This window comes from Coffea arabica, chromosome 4e, assembly GCF_036785885.1.
Source record: "Coffea arabica cultivar ET-39 chromosome 4e, Coffea Arabica ET-39 HiFi, whole genome shotgun sequence".
Taxonomy (NCBI): Eukaryota; Viridiplantae; Streptophyta; class Magnoliopsida; order Gentianales; family Rubiaceae; genus Coffea; species Coffea arabica.
The window spans coordinates 11,970,186-11,992,504 of record NC_092317.1 but is presented as its reverse complement, the minus strand read 5'-3'; the positions used below and the strand labels follow the sequence as shown (position 1 = coordinate 11,992,504).

At 35.8% G+C, this 22,319-nt stretch overlaps 1 protein-coding gene across 1 annotated transcript; it reads right to left on the bottom strand.

Annotated features, from left to right (window-relative positions):
- Positions 1 to 17,632: 17,632 nt before the first annotated feature.
- Positions 17,633 to 19,755, bottom strand: LOC140005464 (uncharacterized). The gene is made up of 5 exons (XM_072046462.1): positions 19,320 to 19,755; positions 18,951 to 19,232; positions 18,634 to 18,872; positions 18,393 to 18,537; positions 17,633 to 18,255 (listed from the first exon to the last, which is right to left on the bottom strand). The coding sequence occupies exons 1-5, from the start codon at positions 19,753 to 19,755 to the stop codon at positions 17,633 to 17,635; spliced, it is 1,725 nt and encodes a 574-aa protein (XP_071902563.1).
- Between the last annotated feature and the right edge of the window lie 2,564 nt (positions 19,756 to 22,319).

Here is a 22,319-nt window from a genome sequence, read left to right as displayed (position 1 = left end):
TCCAAAGAGGTAGAAATTTCCTAGTTGCACAAATTAGAGAGTACCAACATGGAAGACATTCAATTAATATCACCTTTAATAGCATAATTCATAGTTCCAAGTATGAATTCTTTTTTGTTTTGATACTCATGAGGTCTTTATTACAGTCATCCGATGATTCTTGAGTCCTGACCTGATTCCTCTTCATCAATAGATGGATTTTCCAATTTAGGCGATGCCCAAATTCCAACATTGAGCAGAGACAATTTCACACCTTCTTTTTCCACATTTCTCTCCATCTGCATAAAACAGTTTAACATATGAATCATCTCCTGTAGAAAGCATGACAAAAACGATCAAAACGGAAGCAACAATCAAGGACCAAACAGAAAGTGAAAGTAGAAAACATTCTTGTTAGGAGTTTGGGACATTCCTCCTAGAACACAAGACTCTTGATACAAGTACTCTGTTCTTGAAGGCCCAGTGACGAGCACTGAACTAAGCAACACGTAAGATGTTCAAGGAACAGCATCAGTTTTATGAAATTAAAGTGAATTTTATGGCCCTGTTCTCATCGGTTTCTGATTCTGCAAAAGCATAGTGATATTTGTTATTTGAAAATCAGATTTTGAAAAACTATTTTTTAGTATCTCATTTGGCTTGCTCTTCACTGATTTTTTTTTTGGACTTAATTCTAGATTTTAATTCTGTAAAATCTGTTATATGATGTTCTCAATGCCTTTCCTTTCAGCTTTTATCTTTTTTAGAGCTTAGTAAAAACAGCCAAGATGAGTAGTCACAAAATACATGCTTCTTTTGAATTTTGATTTTGGCATTTCAAAAATCAACATTTAGAAAAATCAAAATCAATTGAGAATTTTTCTTAGAAATTTATTGTGCAAACCTATATGCTTAGCAATCTGTTGGCTGATAGGGGAATTTAATTGGTAAAACGTCATTAATATCCTTGGATATAGTTAAGTAACCAAAATACCCTTCTTACTCTACAACTTATTGTATATACGCATATTGAGGTCTATTTGTAATTTGTATGGAGAGAGAGGATTCGGGTGAGAGAAAATAAATAAAATCTTGATATACTTAAATTATTGGTTAGGTTTAGAGGGAAAAGGGTAATTTGGCTACATAACAAAATTTAGGAACATTAATAACTTTCTACTCATTAAAATCTGCAACCAATGAATTGATTGGAGTAGATAAAGAAATTTAGGAATGGCAAGGGGGCGAGGGACACTTGTCCCCTCCTGCCCCCACCCCGCCCTACTATCCCTATGGGAGCACCCACCCCACCCACTGTTATTGTGTTTTGTTAATTGTAATTAGGAATTTAGTATAAATATATTAGTAAATTTAGCATAACTAATTAATAATTTCTATTAATATACATGTATAATTATTAGTATAATTAATAATATTAATTATATTATATATACTAATATACATTATATAATACTTATAACTAATAATATCATTATTATAAGTTTTTAACTATTTATATATACATATATAATTTTTTTAATCGGTGATAGGGCAGGGAATGGGGCGGGGGATCTCATATTTTAATGGGGGAAAAATGCCCCCCGCTAGCCCCACCAGCTCTAGTTCCACGGCATTCGTCCCAATTGCCATCTCTAAAGAAGTTTCATAGTTTGGGGGGTATATAGTGCTGAAATTAATTGTTTGTGGCACTTCGAATTTGAGAAAAGTTCAGAGGGGTACTTTTGCAGTTAAACCTTCAAATAATGAGGACATCTGGATTTTTACGTGCTTTTGAAAAAGTGCTGCCTAACAAATTATTGTATGGCATTAAAGACTGGGGAAACTTCAATTTCAGAACAAATTTTTGCTCCCCCCCCCCCCCCCCCCCCCAACACAACAAAAAAAAGTTAATGTACAACATTTTCTGGGTGGAATATTATGGCAAAATAAAATACATTTTACAAGTTTTGTAAATCAATGCATACAAGTCAGTGCAAACAAAAAACAACAGTGTGAAGTACATAGCATTATTTAGTTAGTACAAATATTTAACCTTTCTTACAAAAAACCAAAAATTTGAAGGGGAAGTTTTGGGTCATTTGGATTCAACCAAAAATATTCAATCCAACGCATAAGTTTGACTTTGTGAAATATGTAGTTCCACCAATGACTACATAGTTCGTGTAAAAGTTATATATACTAGTGTTAATGGCACACCTAATATATGTGCAATTAGGGAATAATTAAAATAAATAAATTTTGTATAAATTTTTTGTTACATACAAAAAATTTATCTAAAATTTTCATGAAAGAACTTTGCTTTACATGATTATAGTAATATGGTAGTCACAATACTTGGGTGGTTATGAGTAGTTATATTGGCAAAATGTGATTAGGTGATTATGGTAAAAATTTAATTTTTAAAAGAATAAAATTGAAAGTTCAAAAGATGACAAAAAGTGTTTACACTAACTATCATTGCTCAAGCATTATATCTACTAGTGCTTCATGCACACCCAAAATGTGCGCAATCAAAAAATACATAATATTTATGGTCATATATTTTAAATAAAATTTTTATTATTGAAGCAAACTTTAATCTTTTAAATATTTTTCACAAAATAATTTTATATTGGTAGTTATAATGTTTAGGGGTAGTTATGTTGAAAACATATACATAAATAGTTAAAAGCAAAAATAGTCATAAATAGTTATAGGTAGTTAAAGTAAAAGTTGTTTTTATAAGGGAAAAAAAAAAGCTTATAAAGTGCCAATAAATGTTAATCCTAATGTTAACCCCAAACCCCTTTCTCAAGCTTTATATATAGTATAGATTAGTGTGCAAGGCACAGATTACTAAAAAAATTGTAAAATTTTTTTATTATATTTATTGAAATCATTTTGAGTTCATTAGTGGGTAGCTTTGATGAGTAGTTTATTATGAGTAGAAAATTGTTTCACAAATTGTTAGCAGTTGTCGTCCAAATTAATTGTGGGTTTACAAAAGATATAGCCATAGTTGTCATCTTAATGATGGTTGTGGAAGTTGTAAAATTGTTTGATCCTATCATAAAGGGGAAACTTTGGTAAAACAAAAAAGATTATCTTTCCTACTCTAACAGCGCTGTATAAATGATAACTATACAAAATCTAAATTTTAAAATTGAACTTTTGCACCCATGTTGTTAATCTAATGGTGATAGTGTATACACTGTAAATGTATATAAGAGTTACTCAAACAAAAAATGATAGCAAAAGCTTACACCCATCCAAACTCTTACTTCTGCTTTATTATAAAAAGCAAATGACACTATTGATCGCTAAACTATGCATAATTCTCTATATTTTGGTCATCAAAGTTTACTACTTATTCACCTAAGCAGACCATATAGATAAACCCATTTTTTTAAGAGTTCACTTACAAAAATTGACTACAAATTATGATATTATTATTACCAAGCGATGGAAACAAATATGAGAATCTCTAAAGCATCGTTTGGATTGAGGGAAAGGAAAATAGAGGGATTTGGTTTTTGTTGATTGGATGGAGGGAAAGGAAAGGAGAGGAATTAGAGGGATTTGGTTTTTGTTGTTTCGATTTTTTTTAATGCAAATGCATAGCTTTTATTGATAGTAGAAATGTAGCTTGACAAGAGAATCTCAAGTGGATGAACTATACTCTTTACAGTAAAAATTAAGAAGAGAAACACTTGGGAGATATACCCCACTCCAAGCACAACTTCCAAGTTTCCTGATTCTTTGGAATTTTTTCCATTGCAAGCATCACATGATGAATCGCATCTATAATTTCCAGCTTAATACAAATATTTGTCGTAGGCTTTGATTGAAATAAAGCAACATTCCTAGCTTTCCAAATATGATAAACCATAACAGCAAATGCTAACCTTTTGATTCTAGGAATAAAACTGTCACCCACCCAATAATGAGTAATCCATTGTAGTTCCTCCTCCAATTGAGAGAAATTGTTGTTTGGATTGACTTTTTGATAAGGGAAGGGAAAGGATAGGGTGGGAAAAGAAGAAAGAAGATTTAGTTATTTTGTTGAATTATACTTTCTGTGCAAAAGTGGGCGGAAATTGAGGGAAATAAAACTAAATTAATTAAAATAATATAAATTCTTTTAAAAGATCATTTTTCTCTATCTTTTTCATGAAATTAACACTTAATCTTTTCCTTCTTCAATCCAAACAAAAAATTAGTTTCCTTTCTTTTCCTTGCATACTTAACCCAAACAAGATGGAAAGAAATCACTTTCCTCTACTTTCCTTTTCTTTCTTTTTCTTCGGTATCCTCTCCTTTTTTTTTTCTTCCTTTTCTTCAACCCAGGTGGAGTTTAAAGGAAGTGAATTATTTTTTAGTTTGTTTTTATCGTTTAATTGTAATGTTGCTAAATATAGGATTTTCCTTTTTTTTTTAAAGGTGAACTTAGAAAGATAGATGAAATACAAAAATCTACATATCTACGTGATGCATTATTTTGAAGTTGGTAAGAATTGAGTTTCCTCATCCTAGGAGACTGATTTATCTAAAAAAAAAAAAATTATTGGGTAATATACTTTTTGGATACCATCGGTGGGGATGGCAGAATTCGATAGGATTTTGGAATTAGAGTAGAAATTTTTCTAATTTGCTGCTTCAACAAAGAAAAGGAATAACTTCTTTATTAGTAGTAGTAAGAATTTCCTCATTACATGAGAAACTCGTTCTCTTTTTTTAAAAAAAAAAAAATTATTGGGATATATGTTTTTTTTGGAAACTACCACATATAACGGGGTAGAATTCGATAGATACTAGAATTTCACAATAATTTCTTACTTACTCTTTCGACAAAGAAAAGGAATAACTTTTTTATTAGCACCAGTCTTGGAACAATCCTTAACAGAATTGTTTAAGTATGGAAACTTGGAGATGTCCTAACAATTTGAATATAATCAAGTAAAATTCTACAATCTCTTTTGAATACCATATCTATGATTGTAAGCTAATAAACTCCTAAAATCATCTAATGATTGATATCTTTTTCTACATATCTAACGGTGAATTGATACTCATTGGATATAGCACGCAAAAGATACCGTGCAAAAGATACCATAGGACTCTCCTAAAATTGGTCTCCGTGAAATATTGTACCATAGTTATCCTCTTAGGAAACTACCGTAAGTAAGAATGGTAGAGTTTGAAAGGGAAAAGGATTCTAATCCTTGAAGAAGTATTATTTATGCCAAGAACTTATCATTATAAATAGCAGTATAGTGTTAGGTTTATTCTGCACCTCCTCCTTCGTGTTCTTGAACTTGGTCTAACAAAATACCCAGCGTTGCGGGGCGTTTCAAAAGTCCAGGGGTTATCGCCTTCATCATAACAACATAATACAGTAAGTTTCTTTAGATTATGTATTTGCTTTGCAGTAATATTTTTTTTAAGAGTATTCAGTTGTTTTTTTCTCACTTTTCTGTTCAAGTACTACGTAAATTGTCTATTGTTGTTCAGTTATTTTACTTGTTGGATATATATAGAGCAAAGGTCCATTGACAAATAGATATTACGTGTTAGGTTTTATTGGTTACTTTTATTTATTGTTTGAAAATTACATTAACATCATGAATGGGTTCTTTTTTTAATTGGTAAATTAATAGGGAAGGGATTGCGGTTGAACCACTAGGAATTTTTAGCGATTCAATGGTTCTTTCCCTCGGAATCTAATTAAGACAAGGTCCTTCGCCACAAGGGCAATGCGAAAGCGGTATGGCATATCACCCGAAAAATTGGACATCAACTGGTGGATTAAAATTAGCCCGCAAAGCCTTGTAAAGTTAATAGGTGCAATATATTTAGCAAAAATAAGCTATCATTTAACATTGTCAGTATGTTTATTCCATTTTTTGGTTATATTTGTAACCACGTGGTCCACAGGGGCAAAATTACGGGCCTGGTCAATTTTTTGGATGTTTATAATAAATTTCACTTTAACTTATTGTAGAAGTAGAAAAACTTTGTGCAGGGATGGAGCCAGAAAAATTCTTAGTGTGGGCAAAATTAATACTAAAATTTTTACCTACTCTTTTTCTAGTTTTTTAAGCAAAAAAAAATTTCACCAACAAGTACAAATGATGCATATATTCCATGAAAAACATAAAAAGACAAATTCAAAATTATTAATGTAATAATAATTTTATTTCAAAAGCAAACTAAATTATTTACAATTGCTCACTGCGAGTTTTTATATTTTGATAACTAATTTGGTTGTGGAAATAAGAATGGCTTTCGGTTGTGGGCTAATTTCTTAGAATATATGTAAAAAAAAAAAAATATCGCATAAATGTATCTCTGACAGCACGGCAGCAAGAATGAGTTTTGCAGACCTGTCTGACAACTGCTGAATTTCTGGTGTCAGACAGGTCTGCAACTGTCTGCACGGCTGCGGCTGGCACTCCCTGACCACTCCAGCCCCTGTCGGATGACTTTGGGAAAAAAAAAAAAAAAACTTTTAAACGTATTTTGATTTTATAGCATGGCATGAAGGAAGAGCTCTTTTATAGCAAAAGGTGGCTGCCACTCGTGCAAGTCAAAAGTGTGTAATGAATGTATCTCTGACATTACACACTACCACTATTTTTCATAGCATCTTTACGTGGAAAATTCTTTTTCCATTTTTCCAATTAAAATATTGATTTTTGTGCTGGCACTTTTGTACAAATAAATTGCCGTATAAATTTATTGCTCTCTTAGCATTAGGAAAGTTTTTCCATTTAATTTCACTTCTCCAATTACCATTGGGATCTCTTTTAATTAATGCCCATTTAAGACCCATTAGACAAACCTTTAAAATACTTGTCTTATTATGAATAGACTTGAGAGATCCCTTAAAATACTCAAACTCAAATTAGTTTTAAGTAGTACTACCTAATAGGGTTAGAAAAACACTGCCTTAATTAGTGGAAGCAACTGATTCCCATTTCAAGAAAAGTCCAAAAATTAATATATTTAACTTCAATTTGCATGATAAATGAGTTCTTCTTATGGAGATTGCCGTCGTTTGATTTCACCTACAATGATAAATGAGGACTACAACATACAGCCTGGGCCTCGCTATAACCTAATAACCTTATGCCATTACACACTTTTGACTTGCACGAGTGGTAGCCACCTTTTGTTATAAAAGAGCTCTTCCTTCATGCCATGCTATAAAACTAAAATACGTTTAAAAGCTTTTTTTTTCCCCAAAGTCATCCGATAGGGGCTAGAGTGGTCAGGGAGTGCCAGCTGCAGCCGTGCTGACTATGCATAGCTGCGGCTAACACTCCCTAACACTTGTTGAATTTCTGGTGTCAGGCAGCCGTGCACAGTCAGCACGACTACGGCTGACACCAGAAATTCAGCAGTTGTCAGCTTTCTTCCGCCCCTGACTTTGTGTATTTGATAGTTAGACAAATTTTTTATTTTTCTTTTTTTTCTTTCTCCTCCTTTTTTCCCACATCGCCATTGCTTTTCATCCTCCCTTCTCCTTCACTGCCGGCCATTGCTCTCCCTCGCCACCGCCACTGATATCGACAGCTACCACAACATTTCCCCTATTTTCTCCCTCTTTCCCTCCCTCACTCCTTCTCCTTCTCCCTCCCTCCCTCCTTTTTTCTCTCCTTCCCTAGGCTCCTTCCCGCCCCCTCTTCTCTGGTCATGCAACTATTGGTCGCAAGGGGGGGAGGAAGAGGAGAAGGAGCAGGAAGAGGAGGAGGAAAGAAAGAGAAAATGAAGGGAGGGAAGAAGGGGAAGGGGAAAAAGGGAGGAGGAGAGGCAGAGGAGGAGAAGGGAGGAAAAGAAGAGGACATAGAAAAAAAAAGGAGGAAGATAGTACTGGTGTTGGCGCTAGCAGTGGGTTGAGGTACGAGGGGGGAAGAAAGAAGAAGAAAAGGGGGAGGAAATAAAAAATTGTATGTTTTTGGGATATTGTTGAGGTTATGTATATTAAAAATTTTGGGGGTGATTTAGAGAGGGATGCAAAGCCTGAACAGTTACTAGTAACAACCATTTGGAACATTATAACTCTATGTGAACAAGGTGTAATTCTACGTGAACTTCTTGTATATTCTTACAATAGAGGTAGATATTCTGTCACTATTCATGTGAGTTCCATATGTGATATTAGAGGTGTGATATTCTGTTACTGTTTATACGAGTCCCATATGTAATACTTATATCTCTGTTAAGTTTTACAAATAGTTTTACACTTTGTTCACGTAGAATTACATTGTTCCGAAATAACCCCTCAGGCCCCGCACCCTTTAGAGAGTTACTATAGACAAAGTTGAAAAAAAAACTTATCTATTAAATACCATTCAAAAAACTTGGTATCCAAATAAACCCATTATGGGTTCAAAATGACCAACCTAAGTTACAAAGTAGCCTGTAGACTTAGGGTGCATTTGATAAAATTGAAGTCTAAAATCTGAAATCTATTAAATTAGTGAATTGTTAAGTATTAAATTTGATACATTTGAGTGTATATCACATTAAGTGATAAGTAAATAGCTTATCACTTATTTTTTGGAGTAGATTTTGTTTAGAGAATTCAGTGCCATTTAATAAATTTAGATGTTCTAGTTTGGTTATCAAACACGTTTAAATATATTAAGATCTAAATCCATTAATTTTAAGTATTGAATTGAATTATCAAACATGATCTTAAATTCTTATACAATTCCTTTCTTTTTCACATCTTCGTTGTGGGACTAGGTACCTGACATTATTTTGCATCCTCGCAAAGTCCATCACAATATAAATTATCCAATCAGTCATGCTCGAACTCTAGAAGTAATCCTTATCCGATGTAACATTTAGTCTTGTAGGTTCTAGAGGTGGCCCTCGTCGAGTATGGCACATAACTTGTTGCGTTTCCTCGTGTAGTCAGAATCATAATACCGTTTGGCCCTAAATTCACCCTGCAAAAGACTACACGAGATTTACTTTAATATCAACTATAACGCTCTAGGTTCATGGGTTAATCTAAATAACTTTTGAGTAGAATTACGAGTTCAAAATGATTAATCCAAGGCACTAAGTAGCCTGCGGGTCTAGATTATCTTGTTTTCTTTTAATTTTTTCTTCAATGTGGGATTAAGGGCCTCCCAAATGTTTTTTCATTATTATGTAATTATTGAATTTGTAAATGCTCTTAAATTACAATAAACCCATCCTATGGATAAATATTTGAGTTTATAGATTTCTTGTTATTTTGGCATCATATATTTTCTCATGCTTAGGGTGTGCTCTTGTAGGAGATCTTTAATAGATAAGTTTTTTTTAACAACTTTATCTATAGGAATTCTTTAAAAAAAACTCAAAATTTTTAAAATACACGTTCCAAAATTTTGTTTGCCTTTCATCTTCTCCCACTTTACCATCTTAGTTCACCTTCAGTTGCGCGGCCATAGGTTGTGGGGGTGGGAGGAGAGGGAGGGGGCAAAGTGAAGGAAGAGGGAGTGATGGTGGAAGGGGAAAGGAGGAGAGCAGGGGGAGGAGAGAGGGAGGAAAGGAGGCAAAAGGCAAAGAGGGAGGAGGAAAGGGAGGGGGGAGAGAGAGAGAGAGAAAAAAGAAAAGAAAAGAAAAGGTGGTGGTGGCAATGAGTAGGAAAGAAGAGAGGGAGCAGGAAGAGTAAGATCTAGCATGGGGAGGAAGAAGAAAGAGGAAGATAAGGGAAAAAATAAAGAAAATGAAAATGAAAAAAAAGAAAGTTTTTCAATTTTTTTAAACCCTAAATACGCAAAATTTTCTACAATTTTTACAATAAATTTTCAAATAGACACCCACAAAATATGCGTTCTAAATTTATTTTTTTTTTAAGACAAAACATATTCCCAACAAAAGAGTTTGTTTCTGTCACAAGATTGTAACCTTGTCTTCAAATAGTCATCTTAAATCGCCATTTTTATCATTCTTTTTCTCAATAAAATACTAGCAATAACACTTCTATGGTAAGGTTTCACTCTTTCCTAGTCCTGCTCCAACTTCATCAAGAATGGACCATCTAATCTAATTAATTAAACAAAAATATACTTTGCCTCCACTAAAAGATTTTGCCGTCGTAATTTTCTTAAGTACATGAATTTTTTGCATAATTTTCTTGAATACATGTTATTTTGATCAAGTGACTCCATAAATTTGCATGTTACATTATGCTAATAATTTGTTAAACTATTTGATTGTAAGTTTACTAGATTTTATTTAAAAGTAAATTTTATATATATTAACAGTTATACATTGTTATGGTTGGTCAATGACACATGCCAAATTTGAAATCTATATGTGCTAAATTTCAAATTCAAAATTTTTTAAATTATTTTTCATTTAATTCTTTCATTTAAGTCTAACAATGTAAACACTGTCAATGTATAAAAAATTAAATCTTGTATTTAATTCAGGGATTACATTTTTTCTTTAAAAAAGCAATTATTTACTAGTATTTCAAAGAAGTGTTTCTATTTTATCGGAATTTTTTAGCTCTAACAAAATTTTAAGGGTTAGGGTTTGTTGACTCAGAGTACCTCTCTTGTGAAGATGCCTGCAAAGCGATTACTTGAAGGGGATAGTCATCATAATGTCAAGAATCCACCCAAATTTAAGCGTGAAAGGGCAAGTCAAGGTTTTTCAGAGGTGAAGGACATGGATGAAATTTATAAAGCTGCAACTGCTATAGTTGCGGCTATGAAAGCCAACCTATTGAGAACTGCAGGACCAAGTGAAGTGAATAGTGAGTACATAAAGCCAAATGATGCAAATAATGTCAAGTCTTTTAGGGCGAAGTTGGATTTGAAGAATGTGAAATTTAATTCAGCAATGGCATCTAGGGGGCTTCATTGGGATGTATTGTTGCCTAAAGCAATAGATGATATGTCTCACTCGAATACCTCGCATCAACCTCTACCACTTGGTAGTGATCATCAAAAGTTGAAGGCTACAAATTCAACAATAGCAATAAGGGAGATTGAGATTGATTGGGATGCTTTGCCATCCGATAAAAGTAATGATTTGTCTAACTTGAAGACCTTCCCCTTGCCCCTGAAATGTGCCAGCGAATATGGAAACACAAAGATTCAAGAAGGGATTGTCCTTTTCCACAAATCACCAAATTCTGAAGAGGCTCATCCTTTGGCCAACAGAAGTTCTAATTCTGAAACAAAGCCATTCAAGGTGAAAGTAGAAACTAATAAGGACATAGATGTGGATGAAGACAATGATGACTGTATCATTGTTGAAGAGAAATCAAGTAAAGTTTGTCAAGGAAATTTAGTCAAGGACCTGTTCGTTTCTAGTGACGTCACCCAACAAATTTCCAACCAATATTTTCAAGGGCAAACGTTTAGACGATGCGAGGTCAAAGAAGAGGAAGATGATAAGGAAGAATATGACGAGGATGTTTCGGTCCTATGTGCTTTTGAGTCGAAGAATCTTCTTCAATCAGGATTCAAGGACCACAACAAAAGTCAGATAGACCATACAGTTGAGATTAGCTCTTCATCTGAGAAATCTGGGGAATCTTGTGTCGGAAAAATTGGCAAGCATTCTGATATTTACTGGGTTGATGATTATAACAAAAAGAGTATGGAAACAAAGGAGGCCAATGATTTGATAAATATGAGTATTGTTCCTTATGATGCAGCCATTGACATTGTGAGTCGTAAAAAGGTGCAGAAGATCCGTAGTCTCTATAATGAGCTATTCAAAAGTCTCCTGCATGAACATGAAGAAAAGCGGAAAGGAGAAAAAATTTCACAGCAGATACATGTTAAAGCAGCAATGGTTTTAAAGAAAGAGCAGAGATGGGTAAATGTTAAACCCTCTTTTGGACATGTTCCTGGTGTTCATATTGGTGACCGGTTTCAATACAGGGCCGAACTTTGTTTGGTTGGCTTGCATCATGAACTAAATGCTGGTATCAATTATGTAACCGTTGGAGGAAAAAATTATGCCAATAGTGTTGTGGATTCAGGCCGTTATGAGAACATGGTCAAACGTCCTAATATTCTTCTGTACTCAGGGCAAGGTGGAAATCCTAAAACCAGTAGTAAGAATATAGAAGATCAAAAACTAGAAAAAGGTAACCTTGCCTTGAAGAATAGCATGGATGGGAAATTGCCAGTGAGGGTTATTCGTAAAACCAAATTGGCACAGGATGCAATTGGTAAAGAGATGTACATCTATGATGGTCTTTATGCTGTGAGTAGGATTTTGCCTGAAAGATCTGCGGTTGGCAAGTTAACCTTTATGTTTGAATTGGTTCGAATGTCAGACCAACCAGACTGTACTGCCTTAACAATCAGCAAATCATGAAGAGTATAAGTTCAATAGCCAACTTGGACCATAGTAAGGCTATGTTATGATGCGCGATGCCAACAGGTCTAGTCAAGCTCAGGAGACAGGTATTAATTTTAATATGTAATTCTTAAGTTTTGAGGAGTGAAGTCAATAGTCTAGTCAAGCTCAAGACTACAAGTTCAAGTTCACTTTGATTGCTAATTGTCCATTTCTGAGAATAAATTCTTATTCCTTTCCTCCGCTACTTATTACCATGTTTAAGTTACGGAGTTCACAACCCTCGATCTTCTGTCTCTCCTCTCTCTACCCTCAACCTTCTCTCTACTCTTCTTGCTCCGTAGGAGAGAGATTTTGGCTTTAAGCCAATGTCTCTCTTCCTCTTCCTTTGTTCTTACTTTTATTCAGTAAAGTCTTTTCCAGGCTATCCTGGTGAGAGCTTTTTTCTCTCCCACTCTATCCTAGTGAGAGTTTTGTTTAGATTTTATTTTATTTTTTGTTATTTATCTTCTCAGATCTAAGAATTTCTTCAGATCTATATGTTAGATTGAAAATTTTTTGGATCTTCTCATCAGATTTCAACATTAGTTTTGAGCTTGGACTAGTTAGGCACAGATATCTATGGAGCAGTTCATTCAATTGGTCAGATTTAATGGTTTGTAATTCACAGTGTAATCCTTTATATTTTGTAACTCTGTTAAATCTAATGATTTTTTAGATCAAATATATCTGCGACATGTTCAATGTATTTTCTGCCATTAGTGCAGATTACTTTATCAAGCAAATCATGCTGAATGATTTCCAGCTAGATTATTAATAATATTGACTAATGTTTTATATATATAAAAAAGGTTACGGAGTTATGAACCAATTTATCAACCTTGGCTTTGTATATGTCATAATACTTATATCACACTAAGGGTGCGTTTGATAAAACTGAAATATGAATTTATTAAGTTATTGAATAGTTAAGTACTAAATTTGATATATTTAAGTGTATATCATATTAAGCGATAACTGAATAGTTTATCACTTATTTTTTAGAATAAATTTTATATAGGAAACTCAATTCCACTTAATTAATTTAGATGTTCAATTTTTTATTATCAAACACACATGAACATGATAAAATCTGAATCCATTAAATTTAAGTGCTGAATTGAATAATCAAATAGCACCTAAATCTCATAAAAATTGAGAGCCGATTTGTATCCACTATGCAGATTCGCGCTCGGCAAGACAGATGTGCTAGTAGGGCGGACAAACGAAGTTTTTAGCCATTTTTACTTTTTAATTGCTTCGTTTTCTATTCTAATTAGATGTATTTAGGAGTTTCTTACATCTTAATTAACTTCCCTATTGTACAATTTTCTATTCCTTATATGTAACTAGTAGTAGTGGTGCTCATAAATAGATTTAGTTAGGACTATTGTATGAATCCAATATCTTTCACAAATAAATCAAATTAACTCTTTGAGTTGTTGGCTTTGCCATGTCCCTGAGGGTACGCTCTAAATTTTTAGATTCTTATTGAATCTTTTTATTTTTGAGGTTCAAAATATATATCGACCTTGGTTCTTTCTTATGAAAGGTATTCATGTGACCCTTTCTTCTAAATCACTTTTGTCGTCGCGCTAGTTGGTACCAAAGTAGGTTTCTTCTGCGATGACCTCTAATACACATCACGAAGGCCTAGATATCATTAACGCTCACTAGCATCAATAGATGCTACTCTAAATAGGATAATACATAAACTTAAGGTCCAGTTTGGACAGCCATTTTCAGCTGAAAAATTGCGTCGTTTTCCGTGATCACATTTCCCTATTACCTTTTCTCCTCATATACATCAAATTGCTACAGTAATTTTTCTACAAAAAATTCAAGAAAATGCAATCCAAACAAGGCCTAAGTATGCAGCTACAAGAGAAAGCCGTAAACAACATGTTAACATGTTCGAGATTGATATGCAGTTAGGAGATTCGCTCATGACAAACCAATTATTCATGATGTCTCTCCATGACCTCATAATTATCAGATTTATGAGGGTCAAGACCAGATCAATTAATAACAATATCATATCTAAGAGATTATAACACCATTTGTTGTAGCAAAATCTGAGCTAGAAGTAACAGAACCTGAGATCGAGGAGCAGGAATATATCTGTGAACTTGAGAATAATAGGAAGGATTATATTTAGGATTGTATTTATGATCCTAGTGAAGAAGATGAAGAAGCTAAATTTATTCCATGTTTGTCCATAGTAGAACCTAGGGTAGATTTAAATTCTCCAACCATAGAACTCGAGGTGTTGGAAGAATTTAAGAATCTAGAAATTGATGAAAGTTTTGTAGATTATGCACCAATAAATCCACCCCCATCGGATTTGTTGTCTAACAATTTTGTGGAAACAGTTGTTTTCCCAAATAGAGAAAACATCACTCTTGGTGAAGAAATTATGTTTGACAAATTTTCTTCAGCTAAAGATTTTCTTGTAAAAACTAAAAAATTTAAATTTTACATCACCCCGGCATGCACAATCAATTTTTTAACCTTTTTTTTTTACCCTTTCATCCCTACCTACCCCTACCTGTCAGGCACATGATTCGATCCTTGAACTTGACAATGGAAAATATTCAAAAAGCCTTTCTCTGGCCATTGGAATTTATTTAGTTGCTTCTCTAAATTAAAAAAAAATAAATGTTATTTGGAGTCTATTTTTTGTTATTTGCACTCCCACCATTTGCTTTATCATATAGTCTAACAAATGAAAACTATATGAGTAAAACAATAGCGGAAGTGTGAATAACAAAAATGGAAGTGCAAATAACATAGATATCCAACTTACTGATTTATGAAATGTGGCTAAAAGAATTCGAATGAAAGCTGATTAACAAAGATATTGAAAAGTATACTAACCAAATATCGCTTAATTGGTAAAACACTTCATCTGTAATTTAGAGATCACAAGTTTGAAAGTAGAGAACTAGTATTGATTTTTTGTTTTTTGAAGAACAAAAAAGATGAAAAGTAAAACAAACAAAAGAAATACATTGTTTGTCCCATCTTGACTAGACTTAATCACTCAAAATCAGTATTCAAGCAATCGATAACAAATGTAAGAATAGTTACTTTTGATCCTATTGTCATTTCCATGCATGTCAATAACATTTTCAGGAATATGAACCAAAGAAAAGCTATCGCCAAAGAAAAATATCAAGCAAAATATGAAACTAAACATGGATTGAGTTTCTAAACATTCTTTTTTTTTTTTCAAAAACGGCATCGTTTTATTACTAGTGAAAACGAATTACATCATAACTGGGCAACTGCCCATACAATCTGCTTGTGCATGCTCAAGCAGCCAAGCTGGGAAGTTTTCCTTCCATTCAGTAACTTGCTCCAAATTGACAGCTAGTTTAGCTAGATTGTTACTAACAGAGTTGTTTACCCTATTTGTAAAGGCAAAACAACATTCATCAAATTTTGACTTAAGTTCCCTAATATCATGCACTGCTGTTGTAGTGCCCACATCATCTTCCTTCCCACAGACTATTTTAACAACCTGCCTGCAATCAGTTTCTAACTCCACCTTTCGCCAACCATGTTGCTGTGCCACTAGCATAGCCTCTCTTAATGCCTTCGTTTCCTCTAGCTTGGGATTGGAACAACTTGAGTTTGGTATAGCCCAAGCCCCCAGCAACTTTCCTTGGCAGTCTTGCTACCAATCCCCAACCTGCTCTATCACATTTTTGGTTCAAAGCTGCATCATAGTGAACTTTCACCTAGCCTGCCTTTGGCTTCCTCCAGCCTATCAAGGCTTCATCCTTGCTCGCACTTTGTTCTCTAGCACCCACCCCCACTTCCTAAGTGTCCTGATACTCCTTCCACTCCCTCATAGTTCTATCAACAGTTAGCCTCGAGTCCCTTTGATTGTCATTGAACTGCCTCTCATTTCTTGACTTCTAAATCTACCAAAGCAAGTTAACAGTTGAAACAATACGCTCCCTCCTATTCTCCTTCTTTGCTGCCCCCCTCAACTCTTCCCACCAGTTCTAGAACTTATTTGTATAAACCTCCAGCCCTTCCCAGCTCAGTGGTGTAGCTTTCCATATGATCTTTGCATTGTTGCAAAAAAACAAACAGTGTTCAATAGTCTCCGTACTCTCCCCACAACATTTGCACATATGGTCCCCTTTTAAACATCTCTCCCTGATTACAGCATTTACTGGACGAACACCATGCAAACATTTCCATATGAAGTGTTTCAGTTTATGTTTCATATTTAATCCCCATAAAAAGTTTCAATTCTATTTTGTGCCTATTCTAGTACAGCTAGTGTCGGTCTCTGTTCTTCCCTGCACCCCCTTCCTTCTCCTTTTTTTTTGCCATTCTATATCCTAATTTGACTGTGTACATCCCAGTAGTAGACCAATTCCAATAAATTCTATCTTTCACTGGCTGCACACTAAGCGAAATTCTCAGTATACTCTTCCCTCCTCAAACACTTGTTTAATCAGCTCTGTATCCCACTGCCCTTCTTTGATAAGTTCACTCACCCTCTGAATCATGATTCCTTCCCTTCTCTTAGTCCTGACTCTGCCACTTTCTAAGCTAGGAAGCCATCGATCCTCCCAGATATTAATGGATTTCCCATCCCCCACCTTTTTTCTTATCCCCTCCTGCAGTAGTTCCTTGGCACTCAACAAACTCTTCCAGCACCATGAATTAGCACCAGAGGCCTTTGTGTTCTAGATGGATGCACCTTTGAAATATTTAGCTTTCATTATCCTGCTCACCAGTAGATTAGGCCTAGTCAAAAGCCTCCAGAGCTGCTTAGCTAGCAGTGCTAAGTTAAACTCATGCAAGTCTCTAAAGCCTAGTCCTCCATCTGCTTTGACCTCAGTCATTCTCCCCCACCTGAGCCAGTGAATCTTATGCTCCTCCTCCCTCTGTCCCCACCAAAAATTAGCCATCTCTGAGCATATCTCCTTGCATAAAGCCTTTGGTAACAAGCAACAAGACATCACATACGTAGGCATAGCCATTATGACAGACTTAAGGAGCACTTCTTTTCCAGTTTGACTCAGCAGCTTCTCCTTCCACCCTTTGAGCTTTGCAGTGGTTTTCTTCCTTATAAAGTCAAACACTTGCCTCTTAGATCTCCCAATAACCAAGGGCAGACCTAGATATTTGCTCTGCAGCACTTGTCTCATCCCTTGCAGCTCAGCCATCACACATTCCCTATATGCATTCCTAACATTCCTACTGAAGAAGATGGATGATTTCTCCATATTGATCAACTGTCTAGAAGCTCTTTTGTATACTTCTAGAATTTCCTCAAATGATCAGTTTCCTTCCCACTTGCTTTGCAGAAAATCAGTGAGTCATCTGCAAAGAACAAGTGAGAAAGCCTAGGGGCTCCTTTAGCAATCCTCAGACCTATCAGCTTTCCCTGTTCATTAACTTGCTTTAGCAAAGAAGAAAAGCCCTCTGCACATATCAGAAACAGATATGGGGATAAAGAATCCCCTTGCCTTAACCCTCTAGTTGATCTAATGAAACCTGTCTTCTCACCATTAATGTTCACTACATAGGTTACACTAGTTATACAGTTCATAATCCAATTAATCCATCTGGGACAGAACCCCATTTTCAGCATCACTTTGGCCAGAAACTCCCACTCTGCCCTGTCATACGTCTTAGATATATCTAGTTTGATAGCCATATATCCCTCTTTCCCAATCCTTTTGTTTTTTAGGAAATGGACACATTCATGAGCTACAAAGACATTATCTAAAATTTGCCTTCCAGGAACAAAAGCAGATTGTGACTCACTAATGCAGCTATTCGGGACAGTTTTAAATCTATTTGTGAGCACCTTGGAGATGATTTTATAGACCACATTACACAAACTAATAGGTCTAAACTCTGTGATTGTGCAGGGGGAATCTGTTTTAGGAATCAGACTTATTAAAGTCTCATTGAATGACTTAAGCAAAAAACCAGAATGGAAGAAACTTTGCACTGCCTTGACAACATCAGACTTAATAATGTGCCAAAATTTTTGGAAAAAAAATAAGACATACCATCTGGCCCGGGAGACTTGTTTGGATGCATCGAGAAGATTGCTTGACTTATTTCTTGGTTTGTGACTGGCCTGATCAGTCTCCTGTTCATCTCAGCAGTGACAGTCTGTGCTATTCCTTGTAAAATTTCTGCAAAATCATCTGGCTTTTTTGAAGTAAAAATCTATGCAAAATAGTCTAATATCTCCTGGTAGGTTTCCTCTTCATTTTCACACCACTCCCCACTCCTTTTCTGCAGTACATTGATCCTATTCATTTTCCTCCTACCATTCACCATAGCATGGAAATAGCTAGTGTTCTTATCCTCCTCCTGTAACCACTTCACCCTAACCTTTTGGCTCCAATATAATTCTTCCCTCTTATATGCCTCAGCCAGCTTCTTTTTTAGATGTAGTAACTGAGTCCTATTACCTTCATCTGTCTTCTCTTTGATTTCCTTGATTTCTTTTTTCAGCATTTCTATCTGTTTCTTTGAGTTTCCTGCACATCCTTTACTCTACCTCAGCAAGGTCATTCTGACTTGCTTGATTTTACATTTGACTTTGTATAGTTTGGAACCTTGTTGCTGCTCTCCCCAAGCCTTCCCTATCATCTCTCCTATGTCCTCTTGCTGTAGCCATCTTCTGTCAAATATAAATCTTTTCTTCCTTCTCCTTCTATTAGGCCATGTATCCAACACCAAAATACAGTGATCAGATGCCTCAGTTTCTACATGGAGGCACCTTGCCTTATCAACCTTTCCAGCCCAATCTCTAGTACCTAAAATCCTATCTAACCTCTTTTTTACTTCACTTTCAATTCCCCAATTATTACTCCATGTCCATGGAATTCCCACATATCCTATATCAACCAATTCATTATCATTTATGAAGGATCTGAAATCCTGAAAACTCACCTCTGCTCTATGTGTTCCTCCTCACTTTTCACTGTTAGACAGAATATTATTAGGATCTCCCATTATGGCCCAGTGCTTTCTCCACATCACACTTCGCCTGGTAAGTACCTTCCACTGCTCTCTTCTGATTCTTGTATCTGAACTAGCATAAGTGCCTATACACCACCAGTCAAACTTTGCTTCATTATCTTCTATCAGCAGCTCTATAGTAAAGCTGGTAAACAGAATCTTCTTTACCGCCAACTCCTTTTTCCATATTACAGCCAACCCCCCTGCTATACTAACTGGATCTACCACAAAAACATTGTCAAATTGTATCCACTGCTTCACTTTATTTAGGTAGCTCTTATTCTTCTTAGTTTCTGATAGAAACACTAGAACTGGAGAGTGGAGTCTCACGACTTCCCTCAGTTGGGGAATTGTCAAGGGACTCTCCACACCTCGACAGTTCCACACCAGAGCCTTCATGTAAACCTTGGAGCCCCTTTTAGGGTGGGCTCCATTCCCTCAGTCAAGTCCATCCTCTCACCAGATTCATTCCCAGCTTTAGCTCTCTTCCTATTTTCCTTGCCTTCTTGCCCCTCAAACACCTCCCACTCTCCACTCTCTAGCTTCATTTTCCCTTCCCTAGCTCACTCACCCCCACATTAATCTCTCCTAGTGGCGTCCTCTTACTTACCTCCAGCACAATCCTTCTCCACGTCTTATTGCCCCTTTTCCTCCCTGTAGACCTGCCCTTTTGTTCACCCTCCTTCCTTTGTCCCTTGCTTTCCCCACTCAACACCTCACCTTCCCTCCCCCCTAATAATCCCTCAGCAAGCCTGTTCTCATTTGCTCTGCCTTGTACTCCATCAATCCACATCAAGTCATCATCCCCTTCCCCCTCCTCCAAACTTCCTTTATCCTGTTGTTCCCGCAGCCCCCTTCCCTCTCATATCCCCCTCATCTCCACCCTCCCTAACTCTGCCTATTCCTGCCTCCCCATCTCCCTTACTCCCCCTAGCCTTTTCAACTTCCCCTCCTTTAGTACTTTTCCCCTCTCCCGCACTCTCATTTCTTTCACCCCTCCTAGACAAACCATTTGATTGCTTACCTTTGTGAAAGTCCTCAGTATAGGTTAATAACAACTTATTCTCAACTCTCTCCTCATTCCTATTATTCCTCCTCATCAGCCTCCCATTCCTATTCCTCCTGTTTGGACTTCGAGGATGACTCGCTCTCAGCCAATTTCCATACTGGGAATCCCCCTCTATAGTCATCCCTTTCTTTCCACAATTCCGTTCACTATGCCCAATCAGACCGCAACCGAAATAGAAATCTGGGCATTTTTCATATCTAAATTCAATCCACCTCTTCCCACCACTACAACTAACTATGATCCCCTGAGGTAAAGGCACTGAAAGATCAATCTCAACCAAAATTTTCAAATGTTTACCCTTCTTCCCTTCACTCTGTGGGATAATCACATCACATACCTTTGGGAATATGCTACCTATCTTCCTTCTAGCCTCTTTTGTGGCCCAATGTAAAGGAATGTTCCAGATCTGGACCCAAATTAGCGTTTTCTTCAGAGCCTCTGCATCATCCTCCAGTCCTGCTACCCATTTCAGCAGAACTAGTGGTTGTCCATCGTAGATCCATGGCCTCCTACTCATCACTGCATCTATGTCTCTTTCCCTCTCAAAAATAAACTGAAACAAATTGCGTCCAATTTCTATTACTTTCACATTCTTCACCTGAGACCACATACCACTCACAAAGCTCCTCATTCCACCTATGTTCACCTGCTTGTCTCCCCATACCTTCCCGATCAAACTCAGTCTACATTCCAGTACTCTTTTTGCTACTTGCTCCTCCTCCAGGCAAACACCCTCTCTTTCCTCCTCAGAGAGCTTGAACTTTCTTAGAACTTCTTCATTATTCTCCATTCTTCCCACAGCCTATCCACTGCCTTTTCCAGGTTCCTTCACAGGCCAGCACCAATCTGGAATTAGTCCGCATCCTATGATGCCTCCAGTCAAGATCCAAAACCAAATCTGAAAAAACGCACCAGCACAAAATCAGAGCAAAAACAACACAAAACACGAAAACGAAACGAAGAAAAAGAAAAAGACACAAGTTCTGTCACTCCTAAAACGTAAAGGACTAGAACATTGGGATAAATCTGGCTACATCTCCTAGAAATTCCGAGCGCAATTTCAAAGAAGTAGGTAAGTTTGGTAGGTTTCCTTCTTTGGGAAGTTTTTTATTTTGGCGCCTAGATATGAAATTATTTTGGGAAAGTTTGAAACACCTACAGGGGGTGATTTTCTCTCTCTAGAATAGAGAGAAAGTTGCTCTCATAGAGAGAGATTGTAGATGGCAGTGAGTTTCTAAACCTTCAATAGATTAAAATGTTGGTTCGAGGGCAACTTTTTGTTACTGTTTTCGGTTTTCTTCATTGAAATAGATAAAACTTATCAGACATTGATTAAGAGCTTGAGATCATGTTGCACGGGTTTGTGAATTGACATAATGGCCATCACTTATATTTTTCTATTGAGAACTTTATGTACTTTTCTTTTCTTTAAAGACATTGGATACTGATTATTTTTTGGGTATATATATATTGTTTTAATTCCACAGAATGATAGTATAAACCAATAGTAGTACTACGCTTGATAAATCTCCTAGGCCTTCAAACAATTGTCCAAGCATATGCCTAGCTCCTTTGCATCTGCGAAATCAAATACTAATTGTTAGTCTCAAAAACAATGCATCTCTGTATATTATCGGAAGTTTTTCTTAATCCTATTGATAATGTAAGCTTACACCTCTGGCTGTTTCATCCGAAGTGTCTGATTTTATCTTTTAACAAAAACAATTGCGTTGAAAAGGTACGTAGCTTTAAAACTACACATTAACAACAGACCCATTTATATTGAATGTTCAATAAATTCATATTATGAGCAACTTTTTTTTTCAAAATTTTTTCCAACAGGGGAGGGATGGAATTTAAAAAGCAAGCAGAGAGAGGAGATTTGAGCCCAAAA

What these genes read in the sequence shown, in the direction of transcription:
- LOC140005464 (XM_072046462.1), bottom strand. Translation starts at nt 19,755, where the DNA reads ATGAAGGCTCTGGTGTGGAACTGTCGAGGTGTGGAGAGTCCCTTGACA. An exon ending in TAATAATATTCTGTCTAACA is followed by an intron (nt 19,233 to 19,319) that starts GTGAAAAGTGAG and finishes TGGTTGATATAG; the next exon opens with GATATGTGGGAATTCCATGG. An exon ending in CAAGTCTCCCGGGCCAGATG is followed by an intron (nt 18,256 to 18,392) that starts GTATGTCTTATT and finishes TTCCTAAAACAG; the next exon opens with ATTCCCCCTGCACAATCACA.